The 20,980-nt window shown below is 34.7% G+C and overlaps 1 protein-coding gene across 3 annotated transcripts in view; it reads right to left on the bottom strand.

Moving 5' to 3' along the window:
* HHAT (hedgehog acyltransferase) overlaps positions 1-20,980 on the bottom strand; it is a 479,576-nt gene that overhangs the window by 231,082 nt on the left and 227,514 nt on the right. For all 3 annotated transcript variants that reach the window (XM_031937309.1, XM_031937308.1, XM_031937310.1), the window contains exon 9: positions 11,860-11,895. In XM_031937309.1, coding sequence (XP_031793169.1) covers positions 11,860-11,895 — 36 coding nt within the window. The remainder of the gene's footprint in view (positions 1-11,859; positions 11,896-20,980) is intronic.

The following is a 20,980-nucleotide window of genomic DNA, read 5'->3' as shown; positions in this document are numbered from 1 at the left end:
CCAAATACTGTTCCTAAATTTTTTTGTAGTGAAATTCCAAGCCCCTAGTCTGCACCCTTTCCTAATAAGTCAGTTCCTCCTCCTAATTAGCAAGACTTTACTTCATAAACTCCTACATTTCTGTGGTACCAAGCTAGACGTTGTCCAGAGCATGAGGCTCAGACCTTGGCCAAAGAGGGTTTATAGACCTTAGGTTAAAAATTCCTGATTCTAATTCATCATACCTGAACAAGAATTCCTTCTACAACACTGGAAAAATAATCTAATTTCTCTGGAACATAAAATAAGGGTATTAGACTAGATGGCCTTTTCTATTCTGGGGATTCTTTCAGGACATGATCAATGAATTCTTTCTATTTTTATTTTGTCCTCTTGTTCTAATATAATTGGACAATATTCCTTCATGATTTCTTTAAATATGATAGCAAGGTTATTTTTTTCTTATGGCTTTCAGGAAGTCTAATGACTCAATCATCTTTCCTTGATCTGTTTTCCAGGTCAGTTGTTCTTGAGACGATATACCTTACATTTTCTTTTCTTTTTTCAATCATCTAATATTTATTAATTTTAAAATTTGCTCTGATTTATCTATTTAACTTTGTTTCAATATTTCTTGTTGCCTCATGAAGTCATTAACTTCTGTTTGGTCCATTCTAATCTCAAGATATCATTGCTTGAGTAAGTTTTATTGTTTCTTATGCTAAGCTTTCCTCTTAATTTCCCTATTTCTATTGTGCCACTGACATACTTCCAGTCGACAGACATAATCTAAATGTCATTTTTATTGCAGAGTGCTTTGCTGGTAACCAATAAATATTAAAAGACTTAAGCAGAAGGTCTCTAGCACAATGTATAGATTTTATGGAAGGACATGGACAAAAGTCATGTGAAATGAGATGACTACATTATTGAAGTCTATATTATTGAAGAAAGTATCCACATGAGTGAAGTGTGATGTCTATTGACATAGTGTGGATTATGGGGAGCCACTCATGATTTTTGAGATGGGGAGAAACACAATGGGACCTGTGAATTTAATTTTAGTAATGTCATTTTGGTAATGATGTTAAGAATAGTTTAGAGAAGGAAGACACCAGCAATAGAAAAATTATTTAGGAGTTTCTTACACAAGTGTAGGCCTAAACTAAAATGGCAGAGCACTTAATATTGTGTATCCCTTTTATTATTCCTGTCATCCACCATTCTATCACTCAATAAAGCAGTGACTGTTGAATGGTCACAGTAGGAAATACAAACTCTTTAGCCTGGAATTCAATTTATAATCTGACTTAAATTTTCCATTTTCAAGACATCTAAAATAGAATTTATCATCATTTACCCCAAAATCTTTTCATTCCCAAATATCTCTGATCCTGTCGATGGTACCGGCATCCCTTAATCACATAGGTCTATAAACTCTATGTCATCTTGAACTCCTCACTCTCACTCATCCCACATATCCAATTACTTGCCAAATCTAGTCATTTCTACATCAAATTCTCTCTTCTATCCCCATTTCATCCTGTCTTCTCCCATCTTTGTGAATTTCAAAAGGTGATTTCCCCATGTCTAGAACAAATTCTTTCCATTACCTTGCCTGATAAGCTCCTTTTCTTTCTTCAGTCCATAAACTCTTCTTGATCCTTATTCCTTCCAACACCAATTAACTCTCCCTTCTCAAATCACTTGTAACTAGAACTTTGGCCTTTGGTACTTCTCACAGTCCACCTTGTATCGCCGACAACACATTTCTATTCCCCTATTAGACTGCAAGTACTTCCAGAGAAAGAACATTTTCATCTTTGCATTCCCAGAACAATATAGCACATAAAGAAGATATTTAATAGAATCAACTCAGTAGGAATTTTGCATTCTAATGAAAGGAATAAGAAAATGTGCAAAAAACTATAATATAAATAGAGCATACTATAAATGAAAATAGAAGATAGTGTGTCATCAATACTGAAGGTCTTAAAGCAGAGGTTATATCAGAATCCCATTCAGATGTGTATTAGAGAGACAAACTCTGAAGCCACTTTGATTTCTGAAATTCTGTGATTTTGTAGAAATACTAAAATGTGAGATGGATTCAAGAAAGAATACATCCAATTAAGGGTGGGGTAGGGATCTGAATCATGGAAGGCTTCATGAAGGAGGTGACATTTGAACCCTGTCTTGAAGGAGAGGAAGAATTTCATAGGGCAAAGATGAGACAGGGGTCACTGAAAGTAAACAGAGTAAGTAGTGTGCACAAAGGCAGAAAAGCCTTAGGCATATATGGGGAACAAAGAATAGTCCAGTTTGGCTGTAAGATAAGATACATGCAAGAAAGCAGTACATGTCGGGGGAAAGAGGATTAAGATCAAAATATGGATCCTTAGCACTTTTTTATTCTCATCATTACCTGTAATCACTACCATTTTTCCAAATTCATCATTCATATTCCAGTTTTACTTTTTTCCACCTACGGACAATATTGTTTGGAAAGAGGCATGTTTCTGATTGTCCTAATGGTAGTGGTGGTGGTGGGGGAGTTGTTCATATATGAACCCCATTCTTCAGGGAGTCTGATTTTATAAGAGAAATTATTTCAACATTCAAGTAAGGGGAAAAACACGTAACACCAGTTTTCCTTATTTCAGAGTTCAGTAACTGATGGCTTTTATCAACCCAGCAGCTGTTTTGTTATTAAAAAACCTGTTCCTATTCCAGAAGCTCAGAGACATCCCAGCCCTTGGGAAGTCCCTGAGCCTACTCAGAAAATAAGAACAGAAGTTCCTACAAGAAACAAACAGCCCTCTCTCTGTATCTCTTTTATCATAAAAATAAAACCATGTTTCAAAAGAGAGAATTCAAATATAAGTGTAAATGTTGGTGGCAGTTCCCATTTTTAACATCAAACTTGTCTCCATGCAGGATTTGTTTGCTCAATGGGAGGTATTTGTATTCTAAACAATACACTCACTTCAGAAATCTTCTCAAACAGTTCCAAGAGTCCAAGACCAAATGTGGTGGTCTGTTCCGTACTTCCATTGCCCATGTCAGAATCCCTAGACAATGACCTCTTTGGAAAACAGTAATTTGCCCAAAGCATAAACATTATCAATACCTAAGGAAAGATTTAGACCTGCCCAACTCTCATTATAACACAAGAAATTTAGTTTTCCTTGTCTGAGGTGTAGAAGTAAGGTAAAATAAAGTAAGATAAAGTAAAGCAGGCCAGGCAAATTCTAGGAAGAGGATGCAAAGAATGAGCTCCCACAATATCAAGAAAAGAAGCATATCCCTCATTAGAGTGAAGCCTATTGAGAGCAGATAAAGGAGGAGATTCTGAAAATGAAAATAGATTAGGCATACTTTACCCTCATCACCAGTAAGTACACAGTCAGAGAAAACTGCAACAGTGAACTAAATGGGAGAAATGCTACAGGAGGTGTTGTGCAGATTTAGGAAGCACTGATGTTAAAAACTTTTCTAAAATTTATTTTTAGAAACAAGATAGAATTGTCTTGGAATTATGAATTTAGTCAGAGGATCTAGATTCAAATCCTGGCTTTGCTACTTACAAGTTGTATTGCCACACACTCTAGACCATATATTTTATGTTTCTGAGACCATTTTCTTACTTTTAAATAAGAGGATTAAATTAGAGAATGTCTAAATTCCTTTCTCACTCTAAATCTTATGGTTTACTATATTTTGTATAGTGATTTGTAAATTTTCAAAATCTACGCTCCTCACCACTGTCTGGTTTCAGAATTCTTCTCTTCAAGATATAGCACAAGCACCAACTTCTATATGAATGTTTTTCTGATTCCTATTAATATGATAGTGCCTACCCTTCCTCCCTCTGTTGCACCACAGTTCTCTTTTAATGTCCTGACCCAATTTCCCTAATTGTCCTATTCAGTTACTCTGTCTCAGGTTATAACCATTCCCTCTTAATGTTAGGATAAAGGTCTTATAGCTTAGACCTTAGGCTATAATCATTCCCTCTTAATGTTTGATGGGATAAAGGTTTTTATCCATTTTAGACATCATTAGAATATCAGGAACCTCTCTGGGATCTCCCTCCATTATGTCATCCTCATCCTAGGTGCCTCCCCCATTATGAAATCCTTCTTGTTAACCTATAAAAGAATAAAATTCCCTTTTCTGCCATTCAGATTTTCAAGTTGCAAATTCTTTTGCCTTTGACCTGCACCAACTAGAAGGGATTCCTTACCCTAATTCTCGCACTTTTTCACTACCACTAATCTCATCATTTGCACCTCAGCAAAATGATGAACAGACTGATTCCAGAAAAGCCTGGGAAGACTTACATGAACTGATACTGAGTGAAATCAGCAAAACCAAGAGAACATTGCATGCACTAACAACCAGATTATGTGAAGATCAATTGTGATGGACTTGGCTCTTTTCAACAATAAGGTGAGTCCAGGTAATTTCAACAGACTTGGAATGGAAAGTGCCATTTGCATCCGAAGAAAGAACTATGGAGACTGAATATGGATAAAAATATAGTATTTTCACCTTGTGGTGGTGGTGGTTGTTTGTTTGTTGTTGTTATTTTTTTCTTTCTCATGTTTTTATCCCTTTTGATCTGATTTTTCTTGTGTAATGTGACAAATATCAAAATATGTTTAGAACTGCACATGTTTAATTTATATCAGCTTGCTTGCTGTCTCGAGGATGGGGAAGAAGGTAGGGAGAGAGAAAAATGTGGAACACAAGATTTCGCCAAGGTGAATGCTAAAAACTATCTTTACATATTTTGAAAAAAATAAAATACTATTAAAATATATTGCCTAAAAATATATATATAAATGTAAATATATTTATATAACTATTCCTGGCATATAATCAGTTTTGAAAAGTAACTGCTCATTTGCAGAATACTGTACATTATACTTTCAGTCATAGTTATGGAAAACCAAACATTGTAACCCCATTCCATTGATCATCTAATGTTTTTATGAAACCAATACATGTTTCACCAAATACCATGTTTTATTAAAACCAACTAAGTACGTTAATGTAGAGGATGTCTGTAATACAAAATTACTTATGTAACTATCTTATCTAACATTTCATTTTCTTTTCACAAGAATTTTTCCACAGAGATAAAGCAGATAAAGAGGTAAAGTATCCATTTCATGGATGTAGAAATGGATATTTACAAAAGTTAAGTGATTTGTATAAAAGCTCCACTGTTTTTTTTTTTTAAACAGGCAGTTTTCTTTTCTTTTTTGTTTGTTTGGTTTTTTTGCAAGGCAGTTAGGGTTAAGTGACTTACCCAGTATGACACAGCTAGGATGTGTAATATATCTGAGTCCAGATTTGAACTCACAACCTCCTGACTTCAGGCCTAGAGTTCTATTCACTGTAGCATCTAGATAACCCAAAGTCCTACCGTCAATCTATAGAATAGCCTAGTTTAGAACATAAGTTTTCAGATTCCCAGTCTATGACTTTCCTTGTTAATAAGGAATATAAAACTTATCAGCCCATGTGAATCCTTAAGATATTATCTAAGTAAATAAATGAGTCAATTAAACTTATTTTCCCCTTCTATTTGCCCTCCATGAAGTCTGACTCCTTTTGGAATCATTCAAAACAAACATTGTTCATCTCTTATATGGAACTTTGGTGTTTCATCTGCTCATCCCAAGGCTCATGAAGACCTTAAATGATTTAGTGACCTTACTCATTTTAATTTTATTTTGGTTAAGATTTCCTAGAAACCTATCATCATAGGGATATTTTAAGGACATAGGATTGTCAACTGCTTTTCTCCTGATAATCTGTGTTTAATGTATTGGGGGATACAAGGTTAAATATAAGTATTTTTCCATTTCTTTATATCCTGTGTGATCTAACAAAGCAGATCCCCCCAACATACTTGTAATCTTTGTTGTTGTTGTTAGTTTTAATTCAACTTGACAAATAATTGTTAAGTGTCCACTAAGTAAAGAGAATTCTAGATTCTGAAAATATAAGGATGAAAAATTGACATAGTTGTTGACCAAAAAGAATTCAGAATCTAATAGTAATCTCAGGATTACAAATCAGATTGTCATTTATGTTATCATTCATTCTTGCTATATGACTGATTTCCTTCTTTTCCAGTCATATATGTCCTTTGTACTTCAACATTTAACATTCAACATATCTCTGATTTCATCTCTAAGTATAGTGGATTAGTTTGATCCAATGAGTCAACCAAACTAAGTCACTCTACTTCAAGTAAATGGTAAAAGGCTACACCCTTATTCTTCAACAGTTGGGGATGGGCTTCAATTGAATAAACTTGAAAGGCTTTCCAATGAAAAAGCCTTGATTAATTTAAATATCTCTGATAGCCATTGATTGAACTGGAAGTGATGTTGCTCAAGAAAAGCATTTGGGATGGCTAAGGAAACCTGGACTTGCCCTCAATTGTCTTCTATAAAATGCTGAACCATTTTAGGTGGTAAGAGATTTGAAATGAGGACAGAGAGATCCAGTTATTTCTTTTGGGGAGAAATTGTAAGGGTGGGGGAGGGGAGAAGAGAAAAAATTTACACTTTGGCTTCCACCTTGACCAGAGAGAGACCTTTGGGCTTAGAAGAGTGAGGATTTTGTACTTCCCTTCTTGTCAACATCCTCACACCATCTCCCCAGAGTAGCAGATGCTGGCAATAATGTCCACACCAGAAACCAAAGAGAGACTGGACAGACTCTATGATAAAGATCTATAGCATGATTTTTGAGTACCTCACAAAGGTAAGAAACCTATTTCCAGCAACCAGGAGCTGTGAATGACCCCTTGGCCAAATGTATTCTTTAAATTTAATCTCATCTTCTGCAGGATTATGGTGAGAGTGTGTGTCACAGCTTGGGGGCAATGAGGGGAATTGTTGCACCAACTTTTTTTTACTATATCACTTCATTAAAAATCCTGACAAATTGATAATACATAAACTATATCTTTAGAAAAATACAACCCCCAACTCCTCAGGGCTAACTTCACAATCCTATAAGAATATAGTGAGCACATTCTGGGAATCCAGTTCATTTGTGTGAGTAGAATTTAGGATAGTAGCCTCAGAGCATGGGCTATGCATCAGAGGCTATTTCTTTTACTGACTGTGGCTCCTCTGAAATTTGGGGGATGGTCTTTTTGATTTTCTATGACCAAAAACTTCATTTCATTTTGACCAATCTGGTGATTAACAAGCTTAACTTTAGTTACATGTGTCCTCATCTGAAAATATTCAGATCTCTCTCCAACCTCTATCAAAGCCTTATCAATTTGATAGATGAACCACAGATCAATTTAACAAACATACTGGCTGTAGAGAACATGAAATCAAGTCTACAACACAATGGGATACTGTAGAAGAAGACTTTAATGGGGCATATTTCCTTCCCCAAAAACATTTAGTTAAACAGAACTTCTATCCTTAAAGGGAGAAAAATAAGGAAGGGCAATGAGTTGAATTATTATTTTACCTAGTGAATGAAGGAATGATGTGAGATAGGTAGTGCTTCAACTAGAAAAACAAAGAAATTGGTTAGTTGAATCTAATGTTTGATGTGAGAAAGTAAAAGGAAGCAAAATGGTTGTTTTAAGAAAATCTGAAAGAAAGCAATGATGGAGGCCAAGAAATAGTAGGGTGGGCTAGTGTAAATTTTGTTGCCAGAATGAAAGTGGCCGAGGACTACATGAATTGAACCAAAAATATAATATTGTTGTTTCCTTCTTGACAAGAATTCAAACTATATGAAGAAAAAAGTCTTGTATCTTGTGGCACACCAAAGCTGCTTTGTTTTTAATCACATCTTTCTATTTTTCCCTTCTAGTCTCATATCAAGTTCTGCAGTCAACTGTATTCTTTGCAGGAGATTCTTCGAGGAGACTCCCTGAATGACTTTCCTTTGATTTATACTAAACTCAGGAGATGAGAGTACATTGATTTTTCCCATAGTCATCATAAACTAAACACCATACACAACTTCAATGCTAAAAATGCAAATTTTTCCTTAAATGTGACAGCTCTTTCCTTGCAACCCAGCCCTGATGAAAAAAAATAAAATAAAATCAACTTAAATGGAAGCACATCTTAACCAAACAGCTCACTTTGTAGAGATCTTGGATTGGTTATAATTTATGCCAATTTAGATGGGCCCCATCCATCAAAGCAAAAGACACTGCTGATTAAGTTTAAGTAGGCTGAGTTATGTTTATGCTTAAAAAGCAAACATTCAATATGTCCTGACATAGTCAAGTGTATAATAAGTGTCTGCATTTTAGTATAGCATAAAAAACCTGTTTCACATTGTCTCTTCTTTATGCAAGAAGGAATGTGCCTTTTTTGTACCTAGGATCACAAGATCTCAGATTTAGATCAGAAAGTGATGTAAGGGGATTATGGATGATGTACTAAAAAGGAACATACATATTCAAAGGAACACAAGTTGGAGATTTTATTAATCACAGTCATATAAGCATACAGCAACCCAGCTCTCCAGTCCCATGGGCAGCACAAATCATTGCATGGGAGTACTGTGGGATTTGTACTCCAATTGAGAACCCAAATCTCCAGGTTTCAGCCCTTAAAGTAAATTTCTGTTGTGGGGCACATTCATAGGGACTTAGTGGGAAAGGTGTTTTGGACTGCAACCTCTCCTTATTGAATACAAAGGCAATGATTAGCAACATTTGTTATCCTTGTAAACTTGGATTAGGTAAACTTTGCTGAAGTTTGCTGGAAATCAGCAAAGTTTTGAATTCTTTGACTAAATGTAGCTCACTAAACTAGTCTTGAGTACATAGAAACATCTTGGTACATATGAAGGTCAAATACTATCACTTCTATGATCCACACTCCAATGATCTTAAAAGCCAACTAATTTAACTATCTCCTTAGGATTTATTAAACACTTACTATGTGTCAGAAACTTTGTTAAACATTGGGGATATAAAGACAAGCAAAAACTAGTCTCTGCTTTCAAGGAGTTTACATCTTCCTGAGTAAGACACTATAAAATAACTTGATACATATGAGATACAGAGTAGAAAAAAAATGTTATCTCAGAGAAAAAATTACTAACAGCTAGTGGAACTAAGAAAGGCCTTCTCCAAAGGTAGGATTTAAAATGAGTCTTGAAGGAAGCTGGGAAGCTAAGAGACAGAAATTTAAAAAAAAAAAAAAAAAAAAAAAGAGGGAGGAGCAATGGAAGCATGCAGGGTTGTGCTTTAGACAATAGGCTGAATTTTCCAATTTCACCATAAAGATTTTCTCTGGATTAATCAAAGAAAACTTGATCTTTTCTCTTCTCAAGTTTAACAATAAAATTCCTATGGACATCTTCATTAATGCTCCCTCACCTTGTCTTTAGCCTGCACAGAATGTGCAAACAGTTTCAGCCTACTTTCCATATATCTATTATGTAGGCATCCATACTATCATAGCTGTTAAATAAAAATTCTTTCAACTCTGTCTTTGGGAATCCTATATTTCCTTTCAAAACACAGCTCAAATGTCATCTCCACAACATGAAGTTTTTTCTAATCCTCCTCAGTTCTCTCAATCTTGAAATCATATTATTATTTTGCATATATTATTTACATATATGTAGAGGGCCGCAGATATGTGGGAAAACTCTAGGTAAGGTATAAGACCCTTCAGCCCAGAGGAAACCTGCTGACAATATCTGGTTTGGCTCCCCATTTCTCTTTGGTGCCCACCTCCTTTCCTGAGAAGTCAGGGAGGGTGTGATCACCTCCCTTTGGTGTTCTCACCTTTTCCTGAGAAGTCAAAGAGGGCATGACCACTTGTATTCTACTTGAATGAAGAGATACTTATAGCAACAGGTACTTTACATAGCAGAGCACTTATAGTTAGCACATACTCAGTGTGAATGATGAGATAATGGTTCTCTAGTTCGTACATACTTAATGTGCTGTAATGATGTAATCATTATACAATATTATAGATATATATAGATATAGATATAGATATTCTTCAGCCGGTTGTAAGATATTTGAGGAAACAGACTGTTTTGTTTTTATTTCTCAATTAATAAACATATTAAGCATGTACTACATGCTAAACATTGTGATTAATAAAAACAATTATAAAGACAAAAGAGAAAAGCTCCTCCCCTTTAAGGACCTTACCTTCTAAAGCAAGAGATAACAAGTATAAACTGTATATCACATATACAAATTAAATACAAGTTAGCCATGAAGGGACTGAGAACTTTGGACTCACATTGTAAACATTTAATAAATATTTGTTGTATTGAATTGTCTTGATTATAAGCTTCTTGAGGTGTATCATGTGGTTTTTCACTGAAAAGCACCCTGAACAGCATCACATTCAATTAAAAACTAAGTAAATGTTCTTAGGTAATAATAATAATGATGAACATTCCTGTAGAAATCCACTTAATTATATAAAAGAGACTAAGATACTGTAAGAGATACCTAAGCATCTACTTTGTACAACCTAAATCACATTTCAAGTTATTTCTATTAACTGCTGTGTACACTTCTTTAGCTGAGATTCCTACTTTCAAATAACTGCTTAATGAACAATTTTCAACCATCTTAATTTAGTCACTATTCATTAAGCATTTAGAGTAACTGATTGATACTTGCAGAAAGGAGGCAACTTTGTAGGAGCTAGAGAAGCTGAATAATCTTGCTTATAGCCTTTTTATTAACCAAGATAATTTCTCTGGTTTATCTGTATCAGGTCTTTGGTTCTAATTTGCTTCCCATAAACCATACTTGATGAAATTTCTCAACCATTTTCAAACATGTAGGGATAAAAATAGGTACTGGGCCCATGATATTACTGCTATAAAGAACTTCCAGATAAGAAAACTGCCTCTACATATGCAGGTTAACCAGCACCTTAGTGATTCACCCAGAATCACTTGGCTTACAAGTGTGTTTCAGAGGCTAATCTTCTGAACTTCATGGACATCTATCCACAACAGCCAATGGTGTCAAACTCATTTAGAAATGGATGGCTGCTACTATATATTGACTCAAAAAATTACAAAGCCACATTATCTATATTCTATTGTGTTTCTATTTATTTTGTTGAATATTCCCCAATTACATTTTAATTTAGTTGAATAATACCTCACAGGAGCGTTGGAGGCTACAACATATAGGTTGTAAGCATATAGGTTCTAAGTCTGAACACCTCTGCAGCTACATTATGTGGCCTCTTTCAACCATGTACATTTCTTTTTTTTTTTTTAACAGCACTTTATTTTTTTTCCAATTACATATAAAGACATTTTTATAAGATTCCAGACTCAAAATTTTCTTTCTCCCTCCTCTCTTCCCTTCTATGATGGCAATTAATCTATTATAGGTTATTTATGTGCAATCATGTAAAAGTTATTTCCACATCAGTCAAAACATGTACATTTCTTAATTTTAAGGCTGGGTCTGTCTGCCTGACAACAAAATTGTCTATTCATTTCATTAAAACATCATTCAATTTAATGTGATAAAAAAGTTAAAACTACTTGCTTGATGTCTGATTACAAGTGAATAGAATTTTTCACTTTCCACCAGATGTTGTAACATCTATAGAAATAGCCTATAAATAAAATTATTAATGGACTGCACTTGTGTGAGCACCTTTTTTAAAAAGTCTTTTCTTTACTTGCATAAAAAACTAATGGCAGAACAGATTCTCTGAGCCACATGAAGAATAGTGTTATTTATGTTTCTGAAAAATGCACTGTTGGTATTCCTTCCAAATGTTTAACTAAGAGAACAAATATTACAAACTGCTATCAACAGATGTGCAAGCAGAGATCTGTACTTAGATAAAATTAATGTCTTACCGGATTAAGAAATTATGAAGCCCAACATCAAAATACCTGCAAGAAACAGAAAAGGATACATATGTCAATAAAATGTCCTATATATGATGACTAATATGACAAATAAAAAGGGAAAGGAAGAAGCATGTATTAAGGTGTCTAATATCTTCCAGGCATTGTGCTAAATCTAAGTACTTTACAACCATTTCAGTTGATCTTTGCAAGGAGGTTTTATTAATAACACCATTTTGCAGTTTTGAAAACTGAGGCATAAAGAAGTTAAATGACTTGATCAAAGTCACATAACTGGTAAGTGTCTGAAACTAGATTTGAACTCAGGTCTTTTAAAAACCATTTCTTCATCATTCATTTGGTGGCAGTTTAAATCTATTAGCTACACTAAGAATTAAATCTATTTTATCAGTAACAGTAACTAAGAATTTAAAGGTAAATTTTTTTTAAATAAAAAAGTAAGATTGTGGAAAACAAGATTCTAGAGAAGGAAGGGATAAAACTCTTTAAGGTCATATGTATATCCATGCCTTTTTTATTCCCTTAATAAAACTGATCTGCCATGGGCATGAAGTGACACTTACCTTTATCAAGACACTTATTACTTCACTTCAGAGAATGGATAGAGCTAGAATAGGAGACAAGGGAAGTTCAAGAGGGGTTCTCTAATTCTTTCCCCACATTTTATGCATTTTGGTTAATTTATGTGGTGAGGTAAAGAGCTGTCTCTAGAAAACTCCTAACTCTCCCATCTTCCCAGGATTCTGTGGGCAACTCTTCTTTCTTTTATTTTTTTTTCTCTTATTACATTTTTTCAATTATAATTTTTTTTTAATCTGGAGTTTCAAATTCTCTCTCTCCCTGACTTCCTCTCTTCTTAAAAAAGGCAAATGTGAAAAGATAAAAATAACATTACATCTGATTTCTACTGTATAATGTTTATATATACATATATATATATATATTTATACACACACACACACACACACACATATAAACACACACACAGCTATCTATCTATCTACACGTATAAACTTATTTTGTATATACCTGAACTCAGATTCTCAGAAATGTAGTTTTCTCTCTGAGTTAGTTGAAAAGTGTGATTTAAAAGGTTATAACATTCATGCCATTAGCCTTTGGGACACTGGCTTAGTGTCTGTAAGCTCCAAGCTTAACCTGGTGCCATCCTCCAAAAACATGTTCTCTGTTCTTGCCTGTCCTTGTGCGATTAGGGAAGGTTTGATTTTCACCAAGGGGACAGCAAACCAAGTGGTATTGCTCTTCTAGCCAAGATTATAAGAGGCAGAAGAGTCCCATAAAACAATTGACAAATTAAACAAATTTAATTTTCAGAAGAGCATAATTAACCACACCTAATGCCAACACACTTTCCCTGTAGCCAACTGTAAGATTCCCAAATTGTAAAGACCTTCCTCTTTTCCTTGATGTCAATACAGAGATTTTCCCCTTCTTACTTGTTTCACTGGTTTTTCTGAGGTCGCCAGTAACTCATTTTGACGTTGAATATGGTAAGCTTCTTCTAGAATCTAGATCTATATCAACACAATTTCATATAGTTTATACATGTGCAGTTCTGCAAATATATTTTTACATTAGCCAGGTTATCAAAAAAAATGCAGAGTGGAAAAAACACATTTAAAAACTAGGAAAGTTGTTTTTTTTAAAGGATGCTTTCAAAAAGGATTTTTTTAAAAGAAGACTAGTTCTTCTATGGAGATGGATAGCATTTTTCATCATAAATACTTTGAAATTGTCTTAGATCATTATATTGCTGAGAATAACTAAGTCATTCATAATTCATCATCATATGATACTGCTTTTTGTTGTGTACAATGCTTTCCTGTTCTGCTTACTTCACTTTATATTAGTTTAGGTAAGTCTTCCGAGGATTTCTGAAATCATCCTGCTTACTATTTCTGATGACACAGTAGTATTCCATCACAGCAACTTGTTCAGTCATTCCCCAGTTGATGGATGCCACTCTACACACACACACACACACACACACACACACAAGCTGCATTGAATATCACTGAGCCTGGAGTCAAGAAAATCTAAGTTAAAATTCAGCCTCAGACTCATTAGTTATGTGACCCTGAGCAAGTCATTTAATCTTATTTTTCTTATTCTATTCTTCTATAAAATGAGCTAGAGAAGGAAATGGCAAACTTCTTCAGTATCTTTGCCAAGAAAACATCAAATGGGGTCAGGAAGAATCAGACATGACAAACAATTGAACAATGAAAAAAAATGTGATTTTCCTTTGACCTCTTTGGGATTATAGACATACTAGTGTGTTGCTGAATCAAAAATTATACACATTTTCTGGCCTTTTAGGTGTAGTTCTAAATTGTTCTCCTGAATGGTTGTATCAATTCACAACTCCACCAATTAGTGTCCAAGTTTTTTCACATCTCCTCCAGCATTTGACATTTCCCTTTTCTGTCATATTAGGCAATCTGAGAGTTGTGAGTCAGTATCTCAAAATTGTTTTAATTTTCATTTCTCTAATCAATAGTGATTTAAAACATTTTAGGTGATTATTGATAATCTTTTTCTGAAGTTATGAAAACTGCCTGTTCACATACTTAGACTATTTATCAAATTGTCAAATAATAATTTATATTTGGATGAATTTGACTCAGTTCTCTATATATTTAAGCCTTTTATTAAAAAAAAAAAACTTGCTATGATTTTTTACCCCAGTTTACTGCTTTCCTTCTGCATTGATTTGTTTATGTAAAACCTCTTTAATGCAACCAAAATTATCCATTTTCTATCTCTTAATGTCCTTTATCTCTTGTTTGGTCATATATTCTTTTATGGCCACTTTTCTCAACTAGAATATCCTTCCTTCTTTTCCAATTCAAAGGCCTTCTCACCTTTAAAACTCAATTCTGGGATCCTTTCCAAGATTACACTCTATCCTTTATCTTCAGACCTAAAGTAGAAGCTGATTAGAAATGTGCTATTTCCATAATTGTAGACATCTTTATTTTCTTTTTAAGTATTATGCTATTTTATACATGACTGTCTCTGTATTTGGATGCTACTTGACAGTGGAGATAGCATCTTTTGTTCTTCTTGTGCACAATATGTTGCTAGCTGACATTCAAGAAATGACCAATGTAGCATCCAGGTACCAAATGTTTGTTTAATTTCCTAAGGAGTGTGGTACAGAAAACAAATGGCTGACTTCATCAGGAAGACCTGGGTTTGAAACATGCCTCTGATCACACATTAGCTATGTGACCATAAACAAGTCACTTAAACTCTCATTGGCATAAATCTCTAACATTATAAGTTCTTTTTTTATTATAGCCTTTTATTTACAAGATATATGCATGGGTAATTTTTCAGCATTGACAACTGCAAAACCTTTTGTTCCAATTTTTCCTCTCCTCTCCCCACCTCCCAGATGGCAGGTTGACCAATACATGTTAAATATGTTAAAGTATAAGTTAAATACAATATATGTATATATGTCCATACAGTTATTGTGCTGTACAAAAAGAGTCAGATTTTGAAATAGTGTACAATTAGCCTGTGAAGGAAATCAAAAATGTAGATGGACAAAAAGAAGGATTGGGAATTCTATGTAGTGCTTCATAGTCATCTCCCAGAGTTCTTTCACTGGGTGTAGCTGGTTCAATTCATTAATGCTCTATTGGAACTGATTTGGTTCATCTCATTATTGAAGAGGGCCATGTCCATCAGAATTGATCATCATATAGTATTGTTGTTGAAGTATATAATGATCTCCTGATCCTGCTCATTTCACTCAGAATCAGTTCCTGTAAGTTAGTTACTCCAGGCCTTTCTGAAATCATACTGTTGGTCATTTCTTACAGAACAATAATATTCCATAACATTCATATACTGTAATTTATTCAGCCATTCTCCAATTGATGGGCATCCACTCAGTTTCTAGTTTCTGGCCACTACAAAGAGGGCTGCCAATGCACAGTTCTATAACTTTTTGAGCATAGTTCCAAATCGGTCTCCAGAATGGCTGGATGTAGTCACAATTCCACCAACAATGTATCAGTGTCCCAGTTTTCCCACATTCCCTCTAACATTCCACATTATCTTTCCCTGTCATTCTAGCCAATCTGACAGATGTGTAGTAGTATCTCAGAGTTGTCTTAATTTGCATTTCTCTGATTAGATATTTAACATTTTTTCTGAATTTTTCATTTTTTGGGTTTTGCTTGACTGATTCTTGATGTCTCAATGAATCATTCATTTCCATTTGTTCAGTTCTGATTTTTAATGAGTTATTTTCTTCATTAACTTTTTTTACGTCTTTTTGTATATGTCCAACTAAGTTTTTAAATTAGTTGTTTTGCTCCATGGAATTTTTTTTCCATTTCACTAATTTTTTTTAACGGAGTTATTTTCTTTTTCCAATTCACAAATTTTACTTTCTTGGGAGTCCTTTATCTTTTCTAATCACATTTCAGGAAGTTGTTACTCTCTTGCATAGCTTCTCTTTCCTTTCCCCATTTTTCTTCTAATTCTCTTTTAAGATTTTTTTATAGTTTCTTCTAGAAGAGCCTTGTGTGATGGGGACTAGGTTACATCCCCCTTTGCAGTTTTGTCTGGAGATTGTCTGCTATTAGTCTCCTTGGGGTTGAAAACCTGCTCTCTTTCTGTATAGAAGCTATCAATCATCCTTTTGTTTTTTTTTTTTACTCATTTTTTTAAAAGCCTTTAGGGTCTGCCTTCAGGGCAAGGAGGTTACCAGCTTTCTCTGCAGAGCAGGAATAGGTATATGGACAGTATTTATCCTGCCAATGGACTGCAAAGAGTGGCCAAGCTGCGGAAGTGCTCTGGGAAAAGCTCCATACCGGAAGTGACTCAGGCCTGGGTAGCATGGCCGAGGTGCAGAAGTGCTCTGCTAAGAGCCCAGCTGTGCAGATTAACAACTGCCCTGGGGCTAGAGGCTGAGCAGAGAAAGTGTCACTTTTCCAGGCAAAAGCCCACTGTGGGTATTAGCAATTGCCCTGCCCCCACACAGCACCAGAAGTGTCTCTGCCCAGGGGAGCACTGTGGAAGTTCTATTGCCCCATTCTGCACCCCCTGCCATGCAGATTTGTGACTACCCCAAGCAAGCCCCATGCTGCAGAATGTGGCTGCACAGCTATGCACTGTGGCCACACTGTGGCCTGTGCTGGTTCACTCACTTCCAGTTTTGGGTGGGTATAGCCAGATCCTGTTAGGTTCTGGCATTTTGTAGAGTACCCTCTACCTTTGGCTTTAATTTCTCTGCTGGTCTACTGCTTTGCAACCAAAGCAGAGCAGTCAACCTATGGTAGAGTCCTCTCTGTAAATTTTCCAACCCCAACCAGGTCTGCTCAATATGCTAGCCTCTGGTTCTATCCCTGCTTGCCCTGGTCTGCTCCCACCACTCAGGACAAACTTTTTCTGGTGATCTTCCAGATTATCTTCAGCTGGTAAATTGTTGTACTTTCAATTTTTGTGACTTTTACCAGTCAAGCGCTATTTTTGAGACTGAATTTAATAATTAGTAGTGAGGGCATGAAAGAAGCTCAGAAAGTCACATGTGGCTTCTCTGCCATCTTGGCTCTGACCCTAACATTATAAGTTCTAACAGGAACTGCATTAGCAAAAGGAGTTTCCATAATTGGTGTTTCCAACAATTAAAAATTCTGATATCACAGCAACATTACCAGAAATTCTGGTAATCCATAGTAATATAACTGCTGATATCAAAGACTTGAGCCACATACATTCCCAATATCCTGTATTTTACAATTAGTAGAATACACTCTTCAAATTCCTATTGCCTATGTGACATCACTCTGGATTCAGTCTGCTCCCATCTTACAACTATTTACAAGCACAAGTAAAGCTTACAGCTAAGCAAGGACTGGCAAAGAGAGGAACCAGAAAGTCAGCTGGTGAGAGGAAAGGTAATGAGGAAACCAAGGTGTAGTGGAGCTAAAAATATAAGAGCCTTGAAGCTACAGGTAAGAAACTTGGTCATAAAGAGACCACTGACTTAGGACCAAACCTCGGGTCAAGAAATGATGAGAAGGGGTCCTAGTCACCAGGACTTGCCTGCCCAGCTTCTTGAGAGACCATCATGAATGACACAACATGCCCAAATACCACATGAAGGAAAAGGAGAAGTAAAAGAATAAGTGAATGTTTGAGGGTTTGGAGGAAAAGGGATAGTGAAGCACATAAGCATAAGAAAAAGGATAGTGAAGACATAAGCAAAATGCATCCCAGAACTGGCTAATGGGGAAAGAGATCGATGTGATGGAAACATAATTGTTTAGAAATCCTTCGGAGAAAGGCTTCTTCTCCCAGAATTTCCTCTATGCAAGAACCTGGGCCCTACTCACAAATCTCCAAATATAAAGAGAATGAGAATACACCTGGTCTCTGGAGAATCTGAGCTGTAGTGGAAGTGAGTAGAATCAAAAAGAAGGGAAATAAAAGATTAGCAAAAACAAAGTGGAAAAACCTCAAGACTCAAAAAAGTCCAAGGGAAACAGTTTATTTAAAAACCTAAGTCACAAATTAATGAACAGAAAAAAATTTTGTTTTTAAGAAGAAAACTAAGTAAACATATAGAAAGGACAGAACAAAATGAATAGGTCATATACCATGAAAGAAAATAAATCAAAATCCCCCATTGAAAAAGAGGATCCCACAATACTCTAGAGATTATGGAAGGAAAACAAAAAATGCCAGAATAGTTTAAAAGAGAAAAAAAAAATTTTCAAAAGAGGCATTCTAAATAAAATTAGGTCAGAAATCATAGGTCTTGGTGTACAATTTTAAAAGACAAGCAGAAGGATAAAGTAATTAGAAGACATAGCAGTGATTCTCCAAAAGAACAGAAGCTTTGAAAGATAATTACATATTTGAAACACAAGAATAAAAAACTAGAAGAAAATTTGGCAGAAAGGGAGCAAAAGGCAAAAACCACAATAAAAAAACAAATTCTATGTAAGTCAAAGTAACTGAACTTGAAAACTGTATGCACAGAGATAACTTAAGAATTATAGATCTCTCAAAAGAACATGACAAATAAAACCTGAATAGTATACAGCAGGAAATAATACAAATAGATTGCCTGGAACTTCTGAATAGAAACAACAAAGCACTAATCAATCAAATCCACATATTGCCACTGGAGATAAAAAGCCCACACACAAATTTCCAAGGCACATAGTGGTTAAATTTTACAGTTTCACTAACAATCAACTAATCATGTAATTATCCATAAGAAAGACTTTCAATTATGAAGAAATACCAAATAGTAAAACCTAAGGATTACACTACAGTCACAAAAAAAAAATCTAGAAAAAAGTTAAATAATATATTCAAAAAAAGTACAGGATGTCAAGTTGAAATCCCAAATAATATGTCTATTGATCAATAAACAAGCATTTATTAAATGTTTTAATATTTGTGATGTGCTGAACTAAGTCTAAGTGTAATCAAAAGTAAAATACTCCCTACCCTCAAAAAGCTCACATTTTAATGGTGGAAACATTTATGTGTGTTTGTATATACACATATACAGAATGTCCTAAAAGGTATATTGTATATTTATAAAATAAATAATAGGTATTTTTGAGAAAGAGTGCACAAGAATCTTAGAGGATCATGAAAAGTTTCATACGAAGAGGTACACTTGACTAGAATCTTGAAGCAAACCAGAGAATCCAAGAGATAAAGGTGAGCAGAAAGTGCATTCCAAAAATACAGAAGAGACAACAAAGGCAGGAGATAAATAGTACATATGAAAAAAGAGCAAGTAGACCAGTATTAAAAGAAAAAGAGTATTGTTCAAAAACACTTGAAAGGTAAGAATGGCCTATGTTTTGAAGAGATGATTCAAATGCCGAAAAGAAGCTACTGTAACTTTATGAGACAGGGGAGGGAGGATTAAGGAGAAGAGAGATAGCATGATTTCATCCACAATCTAGTATCTGTATGGAGGATAAATTAAATGGGGACCAGCTAGATGCAGGAAGATCAAATAAGAGATTTGCAATACTTCAAGTTAAATAGTGATGACAGCTTGAACTAAAGTGATTGTTTGAATGGATAAAAAGAAACTATGTGGAAAATGTTATGGAAGAAAAAAAATGTGAAGTAAAATAGAAATCATAGTGAGAAGATGCATGAATGGGGAAGAAGTGAAGGTGTATAGTGAATCTGGTCTATAGTGAATCTGAGGAGTCAAGATGACAGAAAGATTGGGAACCTGGATGGCTAAAGAGAATTGTGATACCCTCAACAACAATAGATAAGTTTAGTAAAGGGATTGGTTTATGGGAAAATACAATGACTTCTGTTGTAGACATGTTGAATTTGGAAGGTTTATCATTCAGATGGAAAAGTCAGATAAAGAGATGGTGATATAGAATTAAAGGTCAAGAGATAGATTTTGGCCAGATACATAAATCTATAAGTTATCTTCATAGAGATAATAATGAGGGGTTACCTAGTGAGACAGTATAAAGAGAAAAGAGAAGAGGGCTAAGAACAAAGCCTTATGATATGTACATAGTTAATGAGACTGATATAAATGCTGAAACATCAAGGGACTAAGAAAGAGCAACCAGTATATTAATAACCAAACATTGCTTGGAAATACTATGATTATATCAATAAATATATACAAAGCATTTGACCAAATCCAACACCCCTTCCTATTAAAAACACTCTAGAGCATAGAAATAAATGAAATTTCCCCTAAAATTATAGGTAGCTATCTATTTAAAATCATCAGCAAACATCATTTATAATGGGGATAAATTAGAAGTATTCCCAACAAGATCAGGGGTGAAACAAGATAGCCTACTATCACCATTACTATTTGATATTGTATTATAAATGTTAGGTATAGCAATAAGAGAAGTAAAAGAAATTGGAGGAATTAGAGCAGGTAATAAGGAGACAAAATTATCACTCTGCAGATAATATAATGGTATACTTAGAAAATTCTTGAGAATCAACTAAAAAAGTACTAGAAACAATTCACAACATTAGCAAAGTGGCAGGATATAAAATAAATCCACATAAATTATCAGCATTTCTGTGTGTTACCAACAAAATC

This window comes from Sarcophilus harrisii, chromosome 4 (assembly GCF_902635505.1).
Source record: "Sarcophilus harrisii chromosome 4, mSarHar1.11, whole genome shotgun sequence".
NCBI classification, from domain to species: Eukaryota; Metazoa; Chordata; class Mammalia; order Dasyuromorphia; family Dasyuridae; genus Sarcophilus; species Sarcophilus harrisii.
This window is presented reverse-complemented; position numbering and strand designations above follow the sequence as displayed.